Genomic DNA, 20,017 nt, shown 5'->3' with positions numbered 1-20,017 from the left:
TTGTTGTCCTTCCGATGCACGTCTAAACCATCTCAATCTGGCCTCTCTAGTTCAAAACCTTGCAGTCTGTGCTGTCCCTCTGATGGACTCATTCCTGATCCTGTCCATTCTCGTCACTCCCAAAGAAAATGTCAGCATCTTCAACTCTGCCATCTCCAGCTCTGTCTCCTGTCTTCTGGTCATTGCTACCGTCTCCAAATCATCCAACATGGCTGGTCTCACTACCATCCCATAAACCTTTCCTTTCACTACAGCTGGCAGATCACCCCATACAACTTTACTCCACTGGCTTCATCCTGCCTGCGATCTCGTCACCTCTCCTCCACACTCCCCATTGATTTGAACAGTTGATCCTAAGTACTTCAACTCCTGTAACTTCTGTTCTTCTACTCTTTGTAACCTCACCATTCCATGGGCCTCCCTCACACACTCTATCTTGCTGCGACTGACCATTTATTTCTCCTATTTCCAGTGCATACTTTCACCTCTTTGGGTTCCTTCCACTTGATCCCTACTCTCACCGCAGGAGCCAGTACCCATGTAACACTGAGTCTGGAACCCCCTCCGAATGAAGGTTTTACTGTACTGTACAGTTATTAATAAAATCTTGATTGTACCGTCACGAATGGCAGAAATAATGCGCATGCCTCAATATTTTAGTCGCACCTGTCATATTTTGTATAAAAGGTTCAACAGATGGCAAGGCGTAGGTATTAAACAATGCAAGTTTTTATTAACTCAAGGCAACAACGCTCTGCAACACCCGGGCAACATCAATGTACCACATCCTGAAGCCAGAAAAGTAAAGCGTACAAAATAAAACACACCATCAAAATTACTCGATTACACCACAGTATCTTTTAGTGCATGGGGTCCAATCTGGCCCGTGGAGATTATTCTGCCACAGGCAAGTTCTAGTTCAAGTAATTTCAGTAACCACTGTGTAGGTGTTTCTTTTTCTCCTTATTAAGTCTTCACAACAGCCAATTTACATGTTCAAGCAGGGCCCCAAAAGATGATGAGTTGTATTACACTACTGTAAACCAAATATACAGCGGCTGAAGTAAGTATCTAGCACGTCACCATTTTTCTCACGAAATATATTTCCAAAGGTGCTATTCACATGAAATTTTCACCGGATGTTGGGAACAACTCAAGTAATCCATACATACAAAGAAAGAAAGGAGAGCAAATATCAAAACTAAGTTGTGTAATAAAATGAAATGACACAGGGAAAAGTATTGAACGCATGAAGGAAGGGAGGTGCGAAAAGGCATCCATAGCCAAGACAACACCTAAAATCTATCAATAATCAAACAGCAATCCAGCCCCTTGTTAGTGCAAATGAATATCAGCTGCTTAAGTCCTAATGAATGCCCAACAAAAAGGTCTCCTTGCCAAGGTGTGAGTCAAGACACATCTCATTATGGGTAAGATGAGAGCAAAATTTAACTCTTTGGATACCATAATGCATACAACGTTTGGAGGAGAAATGGCACTGCACATCACCCTAAAAGCAGTGAGGTTCGGAGGTGGGAACGTGATGGTGTGGGGCTGCTTTTCAGCAAATGGTACTGGTAAACTTCACATTATTGAAGGATGAATGGGCAAATGTACAGACACATTCTTAACAAAAATCTGCTGCCATCTACGAGGATGATGAAAGTGAAACAAGGGTGGACATTTCAGCAGGATAATGATCCCAAAACATACTGCCAAGGAAACTCTCCATTGGTTTCAAAGAAAAAAAATAAAATAAAGCTGCTAAAGTGGCCCAGCCAATCACATTACTTCAATCTAAATCGAAAATCTATGGAAAGATCTGAAACTCAAGGTCCATAAAAGAAGCACTCTTCAAGATTTGAAGACTGCTTGTGTGGAAGAATGGGCCAAAATCACACCAGAGCAATGCATGCGACTAGTTTCTCCATGTAGGAGGCATCTTGAAGCTGTCATTGCAAACAAAGGCTTTTAAAAAAATGTTTTTTTATACAAAGTATTAAATAAATACCTGTTGGCGTGTTCGATACTTTTTCCCTGTGTCATTTCAAATTATTACACACAACTTACATTCTGAGCTAATTTGTTCTGCTTGGTATGCATGGGTTACTTGGGTTGTTCCCAACATCTGGTGAAATTTTCATGTCAATAGCACCTTTGGAAATCTATCGTGAGAAAAATGGTGACGTTTTAAATACTTATTTCAGCCGATGTATTGAGTGGTAGAAATTAAGTTACAATTACATTCACACAATTAGGTTTTATATTTTGTGATTTACTAATTGTCGATTTTCTTTCCAGCACAAACCACAATTAACTATTACATCCAAAATGGGCAGCACAGTGGAATAGTGGGTAGTATATCTTCAACTTCAATGCAACACTGGGTTTTATGACCAGGATTGAAAATGTTTTCCTGTTTCAATCTGTGCTTTTGCCTTCCTGTGCGTAATTTTCATGTTCTAACTATGTTTGCTTGGGTTTAATCTGGGTACTACGGGTTCCTCCAACATTCCAAAAAAAAGCATGTTAGGCTCAACACTAAACTTGGTGTGTGAATGCTCATTTGTCTGTTTGTGCCCTGCGATTGACTGGAGACCAACTGGGATAGGCTCCAGCTTAAATGCAACTCGAATGAGACAAAGTAGTATAGACAATGGAATCATGGACACGCAGTGGGTACGGAAAGTATTCAGACCCCCTTAAATTTTTCACTCTTTGTTATATTGCAGCCATTTTCTAAAATCATTTAACTTAATTTTTTTCCTCATTAATGTACACACAACACCCCATATTGACAGAATTTTTTTTTATTGATGAAATATTTGCAGATGTATTAAAAAAGAAAAACTGAAATATCACACAAGTATTCAGACCCTTTGCTGTGACACTCATATTTAACTCGGGTGCTGTCCATCTCTTCTGAACATCCTTGAGTTGGTTCTACACTTTCATTGGAGTCCAGCTGTGTTTGATTTTACTGATTGGACTTGTTAAGGAAAGCCACACACCTGTCTATATAGGACCTTAGAGCTCATAGTGCAAGTCAGAGCAAATGAGACTCATGAGGTCAAAGGAACTGCCTGAAGAGCGCAGACAGAATTGTGGCAAGGCACAGATCTCGCCAAGGTTACAAGAAAAATTCTGCTGCACTTACGGTTCCTAAAGGCTTCTTTATACTAGTGCGGCAGGCAACCACGCTGACGTCACTGTGGCTATCCCACACGCAGTTTGCCTTTATAGTCGAGCGCAACCCATGCGCACTGTTTTGAAAGTGTGCTGCAGTTCTCCAAGTCGGGGGTGTCGCTACGGCTGGTATTGGCAAGGACGCCACAGGGTGGAGTTTCCTCTGCATTTTGTGGCCATTTCCGGTAGCCGTATTTCCTTTCCTTTCCGTAACAAGGAACAAAGTGACAACAATGGCGACTGTGGAACAGAGTCTGCTCAAACAAATGGACCAAGAGAACCAGATGACACGTTTAATTGTGCTACAAAATCGATCGAGAAGGTGGTGGCGTAGGTGCTGTGTGGAACCGGGAGGAACGCTGATTACATCATCACAGTATATGACTAAAACAGACCAATCACGAGAGATCTCCGCAGCATTCTACGCGCAGCAACAATTTTTGCCGTCTGCACGTCAAGCAACGCAGAGGGGCCGCGGGGGCCAATTCGTCGGTCATGTGATGCAATGCGGATGTTGTCGGTCGCGCGAGTGCAGGAGTATAAAGAGATCTGAAGAGCACAGTGGCCTCCATAATCCTTAATTGGAAGACGTTTGGGACGACCAGAACCGTTCCTAGAGCTGGCCATCCGGCCAAACTAAGCAATCGGGGGAGAAGAGCTTTGGTGAGGGAGGTAAAGAAGAACCCAGAGATCACTGTGGCTGAGCTCCAGAGATGCACCACCATCCACCAGTCGGGGCTTTATGCCAGAACGGCCCGACGGAAGCCTCTCCTCAGTGCAAGACATGAAAGCCTGCATGGAGTTTGCTAAAAAACACCTGAATGACTCCAAGATGGTGAGAAATAAGATTCTCTGGTATGATGAGACCAAGACAGAACTTTTTGGCCTTAATTCTAAGCGGTATATGTGGAGAAAACCAGGCACTGCTCATCACCTGTCCAATACAGTCCCAGCAGTGAAGCATGGTGGTGGCAGCAGCATGCTGTGGGGGTGTGTTTCAGCTGCAGGGATAGGACCACTGGTTGCAATCAAAGGCAAGATTAATGCGGCCAAGTACAGGAATATCCTGGACGAAAACCTTCTCCAGAGTGCTCAGGACCTCAGACTGGGTCGAAGGTTCACTTTCCAACAAGACAATAACCCTAAGCACACAGCTAAAATAACGGAGTGGCTTCAGACCAACTCCGTGACTGTCCTTGAGCCCTGACTTAAACCCAATTGAGCATCTCTGGAGAGACCTGAAAATGGCTGTCCACCAACATTCACCATCCAACCTGACAGAACTGGAGAGGATCTGTAAGGAGGAATGGCAGAGGATCCCCCAATCCAGGTGTGAAAAACTTGTTGCATAATTCCCAAAAAGACTCATGGCTGTATTAGCTCAAAAGGGTGCTTCTACTAAATACTGAGCAAAAGGTCTGAATACTTATGGCTGTGTGAAATTTCAATAAATCTGTTTTTTTCTGTCAATATTGGAGTGCTGTGTGTACAATAATGCGGGAAAAAATGAACTTGAATGATTTTAGCAAATGGCTTCAATATAACAGAGTGAAAAATGTAAGTGGGTCTGAATACTTTCTGTAGCCACTGTATTTTAAGGCATTTGTGAGCTTAAAATGTGCGTAACCATTTCTCTAAGTCTGTAGGGCCGTCCTCCATTTATTAACTAACATAATTAGAAAATATATTACGAAGATATGGCAACCAAAAGTTCAAAAACAACTTTTTCGAGAGCAGTCTAGCAGCTGTTTTGGCTCCTGGAGAAGACTGAAAGGCTTCATCTTCACTGTGGAACAGATATTACCCATATATTGGAAAATCTAAAAATGATGTCACAAACAATTGTTTTATGTTTTAGTATCGTTTTATTTTAAATTTACAAATGTCTATACAATTCCAATGTTTTGTGAAACACATGCAATTGCGGTTCATAGCAGAGACTCGCGCTGTTTGGATTTTTCCGGTTCCCAAATGTCTTAATAAAATGTCTGTAACATGCATCAGTCAATATAGACTAGGGTCAAGAATGACAGCAGTTAACACCCTCTGACAGCCCTGTTTGTGCCTGTCACAGGGGGTTTGAGGGGCTATCCTGGCTCAGGTCAATGAGTGACTGCTCACCCGCCCCTCTCTACTCTATTACCAGGACGATAAGTCTGTTGTACTTTCAGAGAAAAAAAAAAGGACCCGAACCCAATAGAGAAAGCAAAAACATTGATTTAGTGATAATGTATAATTGCATGTCGAACATACAGCGGACACATCACCGAATAGCAGGATTTTGTCAAAATGTATCCTGTTTTGATTACCCATCTCTATGCATGATCACTACAGATAATTTAACACAATTCCTTGAGAAACCAAACAAAAAAAACCCCAGAAGAAATAATTTACCATGGCACAGTCATGGACAAGTTATGTGATAGCTGGTTTTGATTTCAGAGTTCACTGTGATGGATAGATTGATGGAGTGGATCCTGGCTTGGCTGGATGAAGACCCCTTCCATAACCTGCCACCAGTTATGCTGGTTTGGTGAGGTCATGCCGTGTACCTCCAGTTGGCCTCTGATGGGGGGGCCATACTGCTCACCCGTCACACTCAGGAAAACATTGGTACCTACATGTTTGAATCGCACAGCATCATTGCGCTCCCAGTACACGCCATCGCACTGCACTGTCCAAATGTCCAGGTCATCGCCCTCGCCATTCTCTCCAAATGCACTGACCTCCTGCAGATAGAACAGTTAGGTAAACTCTTCAGCGTGGTATGCAAACAGTCGAATAAGTATACCCAGTTAGCTACTTCACCACATTAAATGACTGAAATTACTGACATGCTCTGAGTCTGAATATGGGAATGAAAAAAAACTGACAAATACAACAAACACACTGCGACACCGATCGAGGCGGTGACGTATTGGACGACACTGCCGCGGTGTTCAAAAGCTTGTTAGCTAGGGCTAGCACAGAGTTGTTGCGGGTGGTGGCATGTATTCCAGGAACCGGAGGCTGTAAGCAAATATATTTTTGCGGCTCAAACATAAAGGGATATGCATATGCTTGACATATGAATGAATTTGAGTGACAGTGGAGCAGGGTATGTATTCATTGGACACGCCCACATCATCTGAAAGTCTCTATTGTTCACCCTTTTGAAGACTGATTTCATATACTTTTTATCCATTCAAATTTGTCAGGCTTGTTATCAACATTGTTTTTTTGTTTGTTTACAAGAATACAATGTACAGTGGGGCAAAAACGTATAGTCGGCCACCAATTGTGCAAGTTCTCCTACTTAAAAAGATGAGGGAGGCCTGTAATTTTGATCAGAGGTATACCTCACCGATGAGAGACAAAATGAGAAAAAAAATATAATTATCCAGAAAATCACATTGTCTGATTTTAAAACAATTTATTAGCAAATTATGGTGGAAAATAAGTAAAGTTCATCTCAATACTCTTTGTTGGCAATGACAGAGGTCAAACGTTTTCACATGGTTTTCACTCACCGTTGCTGGTATTTTGGCCCATTCCTCCATGCAGATCTCTCGAGCAGTGATGTTTTGGGGCTGTCGCTGGGCAACACAGACTTTCAACTCCCTCCAAAGGTTTTCTATGGGGTTGAGATCTGGAGACTGGCTCGGTCACTCCAGGACCTTGAAATGCTTCTTACGAAGCCACTCCTTCGTTGCCCGGGCGTGTGTTTGGGATCATTGTCATGCTGAAAGACCCAGCCACGTTTCATCTTCAATGCCCTTGCTGATGGAAGGAGGTTTTCACTCAAAATCTCACGATACATGGCCAGATTCAGTCTTTCCTTTCCACGGATCAGTCGTCCTGGTCCCTTTGCAGAAAAACAGCCCCAACGCATGATGTTTCCACCCCCATGCTTCACAGTAGGTATGGTGTTCTATGGCTGCAACTCAGCATTATTTCTCCTCCAAAACACGACAAGTAGCGTTTTTACCAAAAAGTTCTATTTTGGTTTAATCTGACCATATGACATGTACTGGTTTAAGCAGGGGGACACGTCTGGCACTGAAGGATTTGAGTCCCTGGCGGCGTGTGCGTTAGTGATGGTAGCCTTTGTTAATTTGGTCCCAGCTCTCTGCAGGTCATTCAGTAGGTCCCCTCGTGTGGTTCCGGGATTTTTGCTCACCGTTCTTGTGATCATTTTGACACCACGTGGTGAGATCCTGCGTGGAGCCCCGGATCGAGGGAGATTATCAGTGGTCTTGTACGTCTTCCTTCCATCCATCCATCCATTTTCTACCGTTTAGGTCGGGTCGTGGGGTCAGTAGCTTTGGCAGGGACGCCCAGAGTTCCCTCTCCACAGCCACTTCCTCCAGCTCTTCCGGGGGGATCACGAGGCGCTCCCAGGCCAGCCGAGAAACGTAGTCTCTCCAGCATGTACTGGGTCGTCCCCGGGGTCTCTCCCGGTGGGACGTGCCCGGAACAACTCACCAGGAAGGTGTCCGGGAGGCATCCGAATCAGATGCCCCAGCCACCTCATCTAGCTCCTCTCGATGTGGAGGAGCAGCAGCTCTACTCTGAGATCCTCCTGAATGACCGAGCTTCTCACCTGATCTCTAAGTGAGAGCCCGGACACCATGCAAAGGAAACTCGTTATGGCAGCTTGTATCCGGGATCTTGTTCTTTCGGTCCACAGCTCGTGACCATAGGTGAGGGTAGGAACGTAGATCAACCGGTAAATTGAGAGCTTCGCTTTTTGCCTTAACTCCTTCTTTACCACAACGGACTGATACAAAGTCCGCATCACTGCCGACGCTGCACCGATCCGTGTGTCAATCTCCTGTTCCATTCTTCCCTCACTCGTGAACAAGACCCCAAGATACTTTAACTCCTCCACTTGGGGCAGGATCTCATCCCCGACCCGGAGAGGGCACTCCACCCTTATCCGACTGAGTACCATGGTCTCAGATTTGGAGGTGCTGATTCTCATCCCAGCCGCTTCACACTCTGCCGCTCCAGTGAGAATTGGAGATCACGATGATGAAGCGAACAGAACCACATCATCTGCAAAAATCAGGGATGCAATTCGGAGGCCATCAAACCGGACCCCTCTACGCCCCGGCTGAGCCTAGAAATTCTGTCCATAAAAGTTATGAACAGAATCGGTAACAAAGGGCAGCCTTGGCTGAGTCCAACCCTCACCGGAAACGAGTCCGACTTACTGCCGGCAACGCGGACCAAGCTCTGACACCCGTCGTACAGGGACCGAACAGCCCGTATAAGGGGGTTCGGTACCCCATACACCCGAAGCACCCCCCACAAGACACCCCGAGGGACACGGTCGAACGCCTTCTCCAAGTCCACAAAACACATGTAGACTGGTTGGGCGAACTCCCATGCACCCTCGAGGACCCTGCCGAGGGCGTAGAGCTGGTCCACTGTTCCACGGCCAGGACGAAAACCACACTGCTCCTCTTGAATCTGAGATTCGACTTCCAGACAGACCCTCCTCTCCAGCACCCCTGAATAGACTTTACCAGGGAGGCTGAGGAGTGTGAGCCCCCTGTAGTTGGAACAAACCTTCTGGTCCCCCTTCTTAAAAAGGGGGCCCACCAACCCAGTCTGCCAATCCAGAGGCACTGTGACCGATGTCCATGCAATGTTGCAGAGGCGTGTCAACCAGCACAGCCCCACAACATCCAGAGCCTTTAGGAACTCCGGGCGAATCTCATCCACCCCTGGGGCCTTGCCACCTAGGAGCTTTTTAACCACCTCGGTGACCTCAACTCCAGAGATAAGAGAGCCCACCACACAGAACCCAGACTCTGCTTCCTCAAGGGAAGGGGTGTCGGTGGAGTTGAGGAGGTCTTTGAAGTATTCTCCCCACCGACTCACAAAGTCCCGAGTCGAGGTCAGCAGGGTCCCATCCCCACTATGCACAGTGTTGGTGGTGCACTAATTCACCCTCCTGAGACGCCGGATGGTGGACCAGAATTTCCTCGAAGCCGTCAGGAAGTCTTTCTCCATGGCCTCACCGAACTCTTCCCATGCCCGAGTTTTTGCTTCAGCGACCACCAAAGCTGCATTCCGCTTGGCCAGCCGGTACCCATCAGCAGTCCCACAGGCCAAAAAAGCCCGACAGGTCCACCAACGGGTTCAGGGATTGTCGCCACGACAGGCACAGACTACCTCAAGGCCACAGCTCCGGTTGGCCGCCTCGGCAATAGAGGCGCGGAACATGGTCCACTCGGAGTCAATGTCCCCCGCCTCCCTCGAGACGTGGGTGCAATTCTGCCGGAGGTGGGAGTTGAAACTCCTTCTGACAGGGGATTCCGCCAGACGTTCTCAGCAGTCCCTCACAATACGTTTGGGCCTGCCACGTCGGACCGGCATCTTCCCCCACCATCGGAGCCAACTCACCACCAGGTGGTGATCAGTTGACAGCTCCGCCCCTCTCTTCACCAGAGTGTCCAAGACATGCGGCCGCAAGTCCGATGACACGACCACAAAGTCAATCATCGAACTGCGACTTCGGGTGTCTTGGTGCCAAGTGCACCCTTATGCTTGAACATGGTGTTTGTTATGGACAATCTGTGATGAGCACAGAAGTGTAATAACTGAACACCGCTCGGGTTCTGATCACGGCGGGGTTGGGGGGGGCGTTCCTACCAATCACGCGCTTCCAGGTCTCACTGTCATTGCCCACGTGAGCATTGATGTCCCCCAGCAGAATGATGGAGTCTCCAGCACCCCTTCCAAGGACTCCAAAAAGGGTGGGTACGCTGAACTGCTGTTTGGTACATAGGCACAAACAACAGTCAGGACCCGTCTTCCCACCCAAAGGCAGAGGGAGGCTACCCTATCGCCTAACAGGGTGAACCCCACAGGCGCCGAACCGGGGGGGCAATAAGTATACCCACGGCTGCTCGGCACTTCTCACCGTGGGCATCTCCAGAGTGGAAGAGAGTCCAACCCCTCTCGAGAGGACTGGTACCAGAGCCCAAGCCATGTGTGGAGGCGAGCCCGACTTTATCGAGTCGGAACTTCTCGACCTCACACACCAGCTCGGGCTCCTTTCCTGCCAGAGAGGTGACATTCCACGTCCCTAGAGCCAGCTTCTGTAGCCGGGGATCGGATCGCCAAGGTCCCCACCTCCGGCCACCGCCCAGCTCACATTGCACCCGACCCCTGTGGCCCCTCCCAGAGGTGGTGAGCCCATGGGAAGGGGGACCCACGTTACCCTTTCGGGCTGTGCCCGGCCGGGTCCCCCTCACCTAGGACCTGTTTGCCATGGGTGACCCTGCCAGGGGCTTAAAGCCCCAGACAACTTAGTCTTCCATTTTCTAATAATTGCGCCCACAGTTGATTTCTTCACACCAAGCTGCTTACCTATTGCAGATTCAGTCTTCCCAGCCTGGTGCAGGTCTTCAATTTTGTTTCTGGTGTCCTTTGACAGCTCTTTGGCCTTAGACATAGTGGAGTTTGGAGTGTGACCGTTTGAATTTGTGGACAGGTGTCTTTTAAACTGATAACGAGTTCAAACAGGTGGCATTAATACAGGTAACTCATGGAGGACAGAGGAGCCTCGTACAGAAGAAGTTATAAGTCTGTGAGAGCCAGAAATCCTGCTTGTTTGTCGGTGACCAAATACTTATTTTCTGCCACAATTTGCTCATAAATTCTTAAAAAAATCAGACAGTGTTTTTCTGTCATTTTGTCTCTCATAGGTGAGGTATACCAATGATGAAAATTACAGGCCTTTTTAAGTGGGAGAACTTGCACAATTGGTGGCTGAGTAAATACTTTTTTGCCCCACTAACCTTAACACGGTACCGGTATTCTGATTACTATTGTATTATTGGAATGAGAATTAAAGATCAGAGGACAAAGATGTTAAAAAAAAGTATTTAACTCTTGAACCCTTTTACAAACCACATCTGCCATTTCAAAGTGATTATATAACAGCTATACAGCAGTTAAATCGATAAATATGATTCAGAATTCGCCTTCTGCGTTTTGCATCGCGCACCTTCTGGTTTTCGTCTCTATCCGGCACTGTGACATAACACTAGCCAAAAATCCTGTTCATTCAGCGTTGTGTGCTATTGTTCCATGCTTCTGTTCCCGTCCTTGTATCTTTGTTGTCGTATGATTTAACGATTTCACGATTTATCGTGAGTCATTTGGTTGTACAAATGTTTCAGGCAGTGGTAAGAGTTTCTTTGGCTTTCCAAGTGAAAAAGGAATACGTGACCAGTGGATAGGGAAAGTCAATCGACAGGGGAAGAAACGTGGTCAGCTATAGGTGCCTAGGAAGCATTCCAAACTCTGTGACGATCACTTCGAACCGGCGTGTTTTGAGAAAAATTCAGCAGAAAGCGTTGGATACACAGGTGTCGTTAGGCAGAGGCCAACTATTTTTCTTACGGCTATCGGGACCTCAACCGCCAGCAAGATAACTAAATCTCGCAGCTGCCACGGTGCAGAGGCGAAGCAGAGGAGAGGATTTCCTTGTACATACCTACGACTCTATTATGGTTATTATGCGCATGGAGAAAAAGGCATTTTATTGTAACAAAAGAATCCTCCTCTCACTGTTCTGGCATTTAGCGAATAGACATACAACTCCAATTCCAATGCTGGAGCCTATCCCAGCTATCATCGGGCAGGAGGAGGGGTACACCCTGAACTGGTTGCCAGCCAATCGCAGGGCACATACAAACAAACAGCCATTTGCACTTACATTCACACCTACGGGCAATTTAGAGTCGTCAATTAACCTACCACGCATGTTTTTGGGATGTGGGAGGAAACCGGAGTGCCCCGAGAGAACCCAGCCAGGCACGGGGAGAAAATGCAAACGCCACACAGGTGGGGCCGGGGATTGAACCCCGGTCCTCAGAACTGTGAGGCAGATGCTCTAACCAGTCGACCACCGTGGCCCCCGTTGGGACGTTGTGTTAAACATGTATAAAAACAGAATATGTACACGACCTACGACATTTCGACTTTACGACCCCCGTGCCTCATCCGCCATTTTGTCCCAGCACCATAGTGTTTCTGCTTAGCTACTGCATAGTGCTTGTCGGTGTTTGTGCGCCGGGAGTATCTTTGCCTTTTTCGCCCTCCTTTTTTCACACTCTCAGTAATAATGGTAAGTACAGCATCTTGTTTTTTTTAATTTTAATATATTTGAGTTTCTTTATACAAAGTGTTAACCTTTCCTGCTCCGGTCACCTGACCGTGGTCGGGAGACGCAGGCGTTAACTCCCTTCTCTCGTTGCACACCTGAGCTGGGTGGCGGCAACAATAAAGGCACGAAGCGCCAATTAGCTGCTTTAATGGCTTTATTAGCTCCTCTGCACATTCGACGTCAACGGGTCCTCCGCTAATCGCTCCTCTTCCCCGGTCGCCGTCACTACACTTGCCACTGTACACGCTCGCACCTGCGCGCACTCCTTCCTCCTTCGCAGTCCCGTCTCACTCGCACATCGACGCACACGCCCACACACACTGAGGTTGCCGTCACAATCACGTGGGACAATACCCGTAACAGAAGCATTTTGACGTAAATTTGGACTTTAACGGTGAAATCCGACTTGCGCGGAAATTCGGGTGACTCCGCCAGCGTACGAACGGAACTCGTTCGTCAACAGAGTACTTCCTGTACAATGATGTGCAAATCCTGTTCAACCTATACTTAATTGAATACACTACAAAGACAAGATATTTAATCTTCAAACTGATAAACTTTATAATTAACTTAGAATTTTATGCCTGCAACATGTTGCAAAAAAGACTGCGAAAGTTGAGGAATGCTCATCCAACACCTGTTTGGAACATCCCACAGGTGAACCGCCTCATTGGGAACAGGTGGGTGCCATGATTGCTTCCCTGAATTGCTCAGTCATTCACAAGCAAAGATGCGGCGAGGTTCGCCTCTTTGTGAACAAGTGTGTGAGAAAATAAAAATTCATTGGAATTGGGGTTGTAATTTTAAACAGGAAAAGTTTAGTCTGATTTCATATCAGACGGTCAACAAAAAAAAAAGACATTATGGGACGCAAGTCACATTGACAGTGAGCCAGAGGCATAAAAAAAGTTCAGTGTGACCACGCTGTGGGGGCAGTTTCCAAGATGATCCCATTTCTCACACAAGGCAATGAAAGCAAGGTACTGTACATTAGCGGTGAAATTAAATATACAGTTCCCCACAGCCACATTGCTCATGTGTTCATGAGCTCATGTGAGGAGCAAATCAAATGTGATAAATTTGTCCCGACTCTAAACGTGGTTATACAGCTGTCACTATTGAATATTTTTAGAATGGATTATTGCTAAATATTTGTATTCTTCTGTTTATTGTTGCTCCTGCTTGTTTGTATTTTAGGTTGCTTTTGTCAGCTTTACATTTCAATGCAAACGGCAAAAGACGGTAAGCGCGAAGGAACGATGGGGAGCTACAGTGGAGCATCTCTTACCCAAAAGGGAAGGATGCTAAGCCAGTGGCAAAGGAGGTCAAGGTGCCAATTACCTATGCTAAGTATGGTCAGCTTGTTCCTTCAGATTTATTCTAGACTATGTCCAGACACGGCTGGGTGAAGTCATGCAAAGGAGACAGAAATGTCCAACCTTGGAGGCAGCTGGAGTTGATGCCAGCGCGATATCTGTGCCACGAAATGTTGTTGAGAAATGTGACGGGGGTGACAAGATGCAGGTGGTATGTGGGGGGGGGAAGAAAAAAAAAACGCACCAGGTTCAACAACGTTCTGGTTTAATTAGACTTTTGGATATTTAAATCCACAATAATTGTAGTTTTCACTCTCCCACTGAGCACGGATTATACTAACAACACAGGATGGCAGAACTCTTCTGTTTTTCTTCCCAAGGATGTGATAGATCCATCGTGTGAATCGTCTGTATGCATTGTACATGTAGACCCTGAATGTTAAAAAAAAAAGAGAAAAACAAGTCACTGAAATGCACTTTTTCCATTTTCTTTTTTCAAGCGCAGCGTTGATGCTGTAACTGTGCATAATGATTGACTGTATTACAATAATATTAAAAGTACTCTTTAGGAAGAAAACCTCTGCCTTGTTTATTTGATGAACACTGAGACCACTGTCTCTTTTTCAAGTGTGTTCTCGCCAAGAAACCGGACGAACACTGACCAAGTGTACATAACGCACGTACAATAAAATACTCGATCATATCACAACAAATATAAGCGAGACAGAGATGGATCGATGGACCAACGCGTTATGAATCCCACATGAAGGGCCGACTGCTCATACTGCGTCGGTTCATGACTATGTTTCTATCGACAAGTGGGGATGCTGGAGCAAGTAAATTATGGATTTATGGGATGCAGAAACATACCAGTCTGTATTTCCAAACGGCTCTGGGCGGTATTGTGTCGTCTCTTCTGCAGGCAGTGCAGTGGCCGCTCTCTTTTTCAGCTGCTACTTGGTTGCTGGTCGTCGTCACTGTCACGTTCCAACTTCCTGATCGGCTCAAACGCGTACGGTTTGACGATGCCAAGTTCAGTTAGGTGCTCCTGTACGTCAAAATTCTCCTCCTCATGTTCCAACACATTGCTCGCCATTGCGTATAGAGTGTGGCGTGCTGTGTTTGGCAATTGTAACGTCCGTTCCTGTAGCCCTTGCGGTGGATAGAGTAACCACACCCCAGTGTCTTGAGCGCCGGGTATGTTCGGGGAGTGCTCAATACACGGAATAAAAACCTCATTTTTAGCTAAACTATAGTTGACAACTTGCTGGAAGTGACGTGCATTTATTACAGAACATATAAACAACCCATCCATCCATTTTCTGTACCGCTTATCCTCACTTGGGTCGCGGGCGTGCTGGAGCCTATCCCAGCTATCTTCGGTACACCCTGAACTGGTCGCCAGCCAATCGCAGGCCACATAGAAACAAACAACCATTCGCACTTACATTCACAACAACGGGCAATTTAGAGTCTTCAATTAACCTACCATGGCAAATATGAATTTTAACTGACCCCATAACATTTTTGTCATCTGACCTTTAAACAGGTGAATTCATCATCATAATTCATCCATCTCGGAGGGCCGCCATGTCGCGCAACATCGCCCTCTGCTGTCGACCGAAACGGCTCTCGCGCTTGCTTTGCAAATGTCACTTGAGCAACACCGGAAAACAGGTCAGCAGACTCCCCCGTGTATTTTTGCAACAACTTGCATAACTATGATTACAATATATACAATACAGTGTACATTCTTAGAAAACGGGATGTACTACCAGATATTTTGAATGGTATTTTTCCATCGGATATTTGTTTTATTGTATATTTATTTATCTATGGCGTTATGGGCAGCACGACTGGTTAGCACATTTGTCTCAGAGATCTGAGGACCCGGGGTTCAAATCCACTCTCGCCCGTGTGGAGTTTGCACCTTCGCCCCGTGCCTGCGTGACTTTTCTCTGGGTAAGATAGCTGGGATAGATTCCATCACGCCCGCGACACAAGTGACGATAAGTCGCACAAAACAAATGGATGGATGGAAATAGCGTTTTTAGGATAGAAAATTACCCACATCGGGATATAACATTTTGTCCATATCTCACAGCACTAGTTCTGACTTTGTGCACATACGACAAACCTGATTATTTGATAAGGGGGAGGTGAAGTGGTGTGTGTGAAGGTTCCGGCCAGTCTTCATATGTGTGAAGCGTATAGCCTGACCACACTTAATTGCTGTCCCACGCTGACACGGATGGTTGGGCTTTCCTCGTATCTGCCAATAACTGTTGCCATCATCTGCATTCTCCACTCCAGTTACAGACTGCTGGCCGCTCCCTACCATGTACACGCGCACACACACACACACACAAACAACTGTAGCAACCATGGCAATACACAAACTTCTCCCATAACTATGAAACGACAGGCAGCCTCCAGTCGAGAAGATGCAGTCAAGCCAGCCTCCACAAAGATTGTCAATATTGGTTTGTACTCGACAATATTCAAATGCACTGCGAGACCCAATTTTAAATGAAAAACATAAATACATAGACAACAATTCTTTAGATTTAAAATAATTATATAAAATAATCCACCTGTTATTATGCAACCACACCAGAAATTATGATATCTGAAGAGTGCACCCAGGAAGTTTCATTCAAATCTGATGTTGCATTTAAAAATAAAGGTCCGATTAAATCTGCGGATTTGTCTGTAATTACAAGTAATTTAAAACACTTTTAATCCATCTGTCATCATGCCACAGTAAGCTTCGAAGAGAAAGAGATGATGGACTCCACCCAGAACGTTCATAACGGGATGATGTTGCATTTCAAACTCAAGAAATCTTCTTCTTTGACCGTAATTACATGTGATAACAGAAACTAAAGAGAATATCTCATCATCAACAATGCAACCAGTCCATTTACCTTTTATTAAAAAAAAAAAATACATACAATATATACATACAGACATACATATATATATATATATATATATATATATATATATATATATATATATTGTGAAGTCTGTGTTCGCTGATTTGCAGCAAATAATCAATTGCTCACTTCACTTCACTTTAAGCTCTTAAAGTAGCTGCCATTAAGCCTCTTCTAAAAAAATAGAACCCTGGACGCTTCCATGTTAGCAAGCTATAGACCCATCTCAAATCTCCCTTTCATAGCCAAGATTGTGGAGAAAGTTATTTTTAAATCAACTCAGTAATTTCTTGAACTTAAAAGGGACTTTTTGACAAATTTCAATCAGGTTTCCGAACTCATCACAGTGCAGAATCTGCTCTTATCAAAGTGCTAAATGATATATGGTTGAATACTGACTCGGGAAAGGTGTCAATTCTTGTCTTATTGGACCTCAGTGCGGCTTTTGATACGGTAGATCATAATATACTGCTGAACAAGTTGGAAACGTGGGTAGGAGGAAATAGAACAGTGCTAAAATGGTTCAGTTCCAATGACCTTTGGGGTCCCTCAAGGGTCAGTTCTTGGACCCCTCCTGCTCAGCCTGTATATGCTACCCTTTGGTCAAATTCTTCAGAACTTTAATTTTGACTATCATAGCTATGCAGATGACACACGGTTATAGCTAGCAGTGGTTCCAGATGACTACAGTTCAATTGAGGTGTTGTGTCACTGTCTAAAACAGATAACTGGATGAGCCAAAATTTTCTTCAACAAAACTGAGATAATTGTTTTTGGCAAGAAAAGAGGATTGCTGTTAGTAAATACCTGTATTCACTCTCTTTAAAAACCAAAGACCAAGTCCGAAACCTTGGTGTTCCGATGGATTCCGAGCTGACTTTCAACAGTCATATCAAATCAATTACTAAAACTGCCTGCTACCATCTGAAGAACATATCCAGAGTGAAGGCTTGCATGTGTCAAGCAGACCATGCTTTGATCTCAAGTAGACTTGACTATTGTAATGGTCTTCTGACTGGACTCCCCAAAGAGAGTATTAAACAGCTCATTCAGAATGCTGGAGCTCGGGTTCTGACCAGAGCAAAGAGGTCAGAGCATATGACTCAAATTCTAAAGTCTTTACACTGGCTTCCATTCAGCTTTAGAACAGATTTTAAAGTTCTGCTACTGGTCTATAAATCACTAAATGGTTTAGGTCCTGAATACATGAAATAAATGCTAATGGAATATATAAACCCAGTCGGGCTCTGAGATTGACAGACTCAGGTCAAATAGTGGAGCACAGAGTCCAAAGCAAACATGGTGAAGCAGCATTTAGCTATTATGCTGCAGACAAATGGAATAAGTTGCCAACAGATGTGACGTCAGCCCCAAGTGGGAATGTTTTTAAGTCCAGGTTAAAAACTTTTTTTTCCCCCCCTCATGCTTTTTAGAGCACTTCCACTTTTAAATATTTATTGCACTGTACGCTGTTTTAATTATTTTATTAATTTATATTTTTCTCTTTGTTTTAAAATATTGATCTGTTTTTCGTCTTTGTTTTTAATTCCTTTTAATAATCTAAAGCACATTGAGTTACCTTGTGTATCAAATGCATTTCACAAATAAATTTGCTTTGCTTTGCATAATTTGCTAATACATTTAAAAAAAAAAATACATAAATAAATTAAAAAAATAAATCAGACAATGTGATTTTCTGGATTTTTTTCTTCTTTTCTTCTTTTTGTCTCTCATAGTTGAGGTATACCAATGATTAAAACGACAAGCCTCCCTCATCTTTTTAAGTGGGAGAACTTGCACAACTGGTGGCTGACTTTTTTGCCCCACTGTATTACATCCCAAATACTAGAAAAAGTTGGTTTTGCAAAATATGTCCACTTTACCTTTCATAAAATCAGTAATATTTGGGAAATCGTTCTGATATTTTCACACGTGCAAGTACCATTTCGAATTTCGGGGCGATCATTGATGATAGTTTTCTGACATTTAGCGAAGTTGACACATCAGATGTGATTACAGTGACTTATGCACATTTCAGAGGACCCTTTATATTTAAATGCAACATCACATCTGAATGGAAACCCATTGGGCGCAATCCTGGGATCGTGTAGCTTCTCCCAGAAGTGGAATACTGTTACGATAACAGAGGGATTCTTTTATATCATGATTCAAATCCAAAGCTCTTCCAGCACCAGCCTCAACAAACTGTTGATAGAAATTCTGTGTAAAACCGTGGAAGAGGACAGACAGTGGCGTCCCGGAGTTCAGAACATTGGTCGTCAACACAACCCAGCAGGACAGTGAGAAGCAGCATGTACCTATTTTGACCTATAGTCGCCACACTGAACAGTTAACTAGAAAATGGATGTCAACAATTTAGCTTTATGCATCAGATATATATTTTTTTACATTAACTCACCTGACCCATATTTGACATCGTGGGAATGGAGACGGACGCTGTGTCTGGTGTTCAGGAGTTTTACCAGTGAACCGCAGGTGACCCCTTTCAACTCCGTCTCTCTTGCCTCATAGTGCAACCACAATAGACAAAATACCAGCGATTTGACAATAAATGAGTAGCTGCTCTCCATCTTCACGTCTTGTGCTGCGGCGGTTTGACTGCGAGGGAAGTGTGAGTTAAAACGTCGGAGCCGCGCTCGGCCAATCGTGGCGTGACATGCAACAACACGGAAGGAAGCGCCGCGGTACGTTATATAGTGCCATTGGATATATTTTAAAAAGCGCTACATAACTTAACGTTTCGAGAGTTCGTGGCTTGAAAAGCTTCTCCTCGTGTAACCAGTAGCCAAATATAGACGAAAAAGGATTTTGTCATTTTTACCATGACAAAATGAACAGGAATAACGCGGCTGAAACCTGGTCGGTTGGTTTCATACCCCGGCCCACCAGATGGCAGTAATGCATCTTCAAGGAGGCTGCAAACTGCCAGTCATACACGAAGAAGAAGCTAATGACGAGAGTCGCCGTCAATGTAACGATTTGGAACCACTAACTGTTTGTGTCCTATTTTAAATTTATGTTGACGACTCCAAAATGAGGACCGTTTTGATGGTGGCAGAAAAACCTTCCCTTGCTCAGTCAATTGCCAGAATTCTCTCCAAAGGTCTGTACGGATTAATCATTTGTCCTCCAATGGTATGCAGTTCATGTGTTGAGTGAGCGCAAAAAGTAAACAAAACCAACAAAAGCCGCAATTTGTCTTCATCTCGCATTGCAATTTAAAATTGGAGACGTATTTGCAGATTTAAATGTAGTACTCGATCAAAGTCTTGTTTTATCATTTGAAAGCGAGCACACAGCAGTCTTTCAGTCGAGAACATACCGAGCTTTGTAATTATGTTTTTGCAGGAATGGCTTCAATTGTAATCGCTGTTGGGCAGTAACTAATG

General features: G+C 44.7%; 2 protein-coding genes and 1 long non-coding RNA gene across 4 annotated transcripts in view; 1 reads left to right on the top strand and 2 right to left on the bottom strand.

Annotated features, from left to right (window-relative positions):
- Positions 1-5,028: 5,028 nt before the first annotated feature.
- Positions 5,029-19,527, bottom strand: sdf2l1 (stromal cell-derived factor 2-like 1). The gene is made up of 3 exons (XM_061765122.1): positions 19,027-19,527; positions 15,806-16,002; positions 5,029-5,915 (listed from the first exon to the last, which is right to left on the bottom strand). Exons 1-3 carry the CDS (start codon positions 19,196-19,198, stop codon positions 5,625-5,627), a joined length of 660 nt encoding a protein of 219 aa, XP_061621106.1. The 5' UTR covers positions 19,199-19,527; the 3' UTR covers positions 5,029-5,624.
- Positions 13,917-15,799, bottom strand: LOC133473449 (uncharacterized). Its single transcript, XR_009787074.1, has 2 exons — positions 14,539-15,799; positions 13,917-14,100 (listed from the first exon to the last, which is right to left on the bottom strand). It is a non-coding gene; the product is annotated as an uncharacterized LOC133473449 (long non-coding RNA).
- The window catches only part of top3b (DNA topoisomerase III beta), a 115,266-nt gene continuing 114,775 nt past the window's right edge, over positions 19,527-20,017 (top strand). The window contains exon 1 of one of the 2 annotated variants that reach the window (XM_061765118.1): positions 19,527-19,731. In XM_061765118.1, coding sequence (XP_061621102.1) covers positions 19,662-19,731 — 70 coding nt within the window. In that variant the 5' untranslated portion in view covers positions 19,527-19,661. The remainder of the gene's footprint in view (positions 19,732-20,017) is intronic. The other variant, XM_061765117.1, reaches the window with a different exon arrangement.

Source organism: Phyllopteryx taeniolatus, unplaced genomic scaffold, assembly GCF_024500385.1.
Source record: "Phyllopteryx taeniolatus isolate TA_2022b unplaced genomic scaffold, UOR_Ptae_1.2 contig_25, whole genome shotgun sequence".
NCBI classification, from domain to species: Eukaryota; Metazoa; Chordata; class Actinopteri; order Syngnathiformes; family Syngnathidae; genus Phyllopteryx; species Phyllopteryx taeniolatus.
The sequence above is the reverse complement of the archived record's forward strand: the minus strand, read 5'-3'. Positions and strand labels throughout refer to the sequence as shown.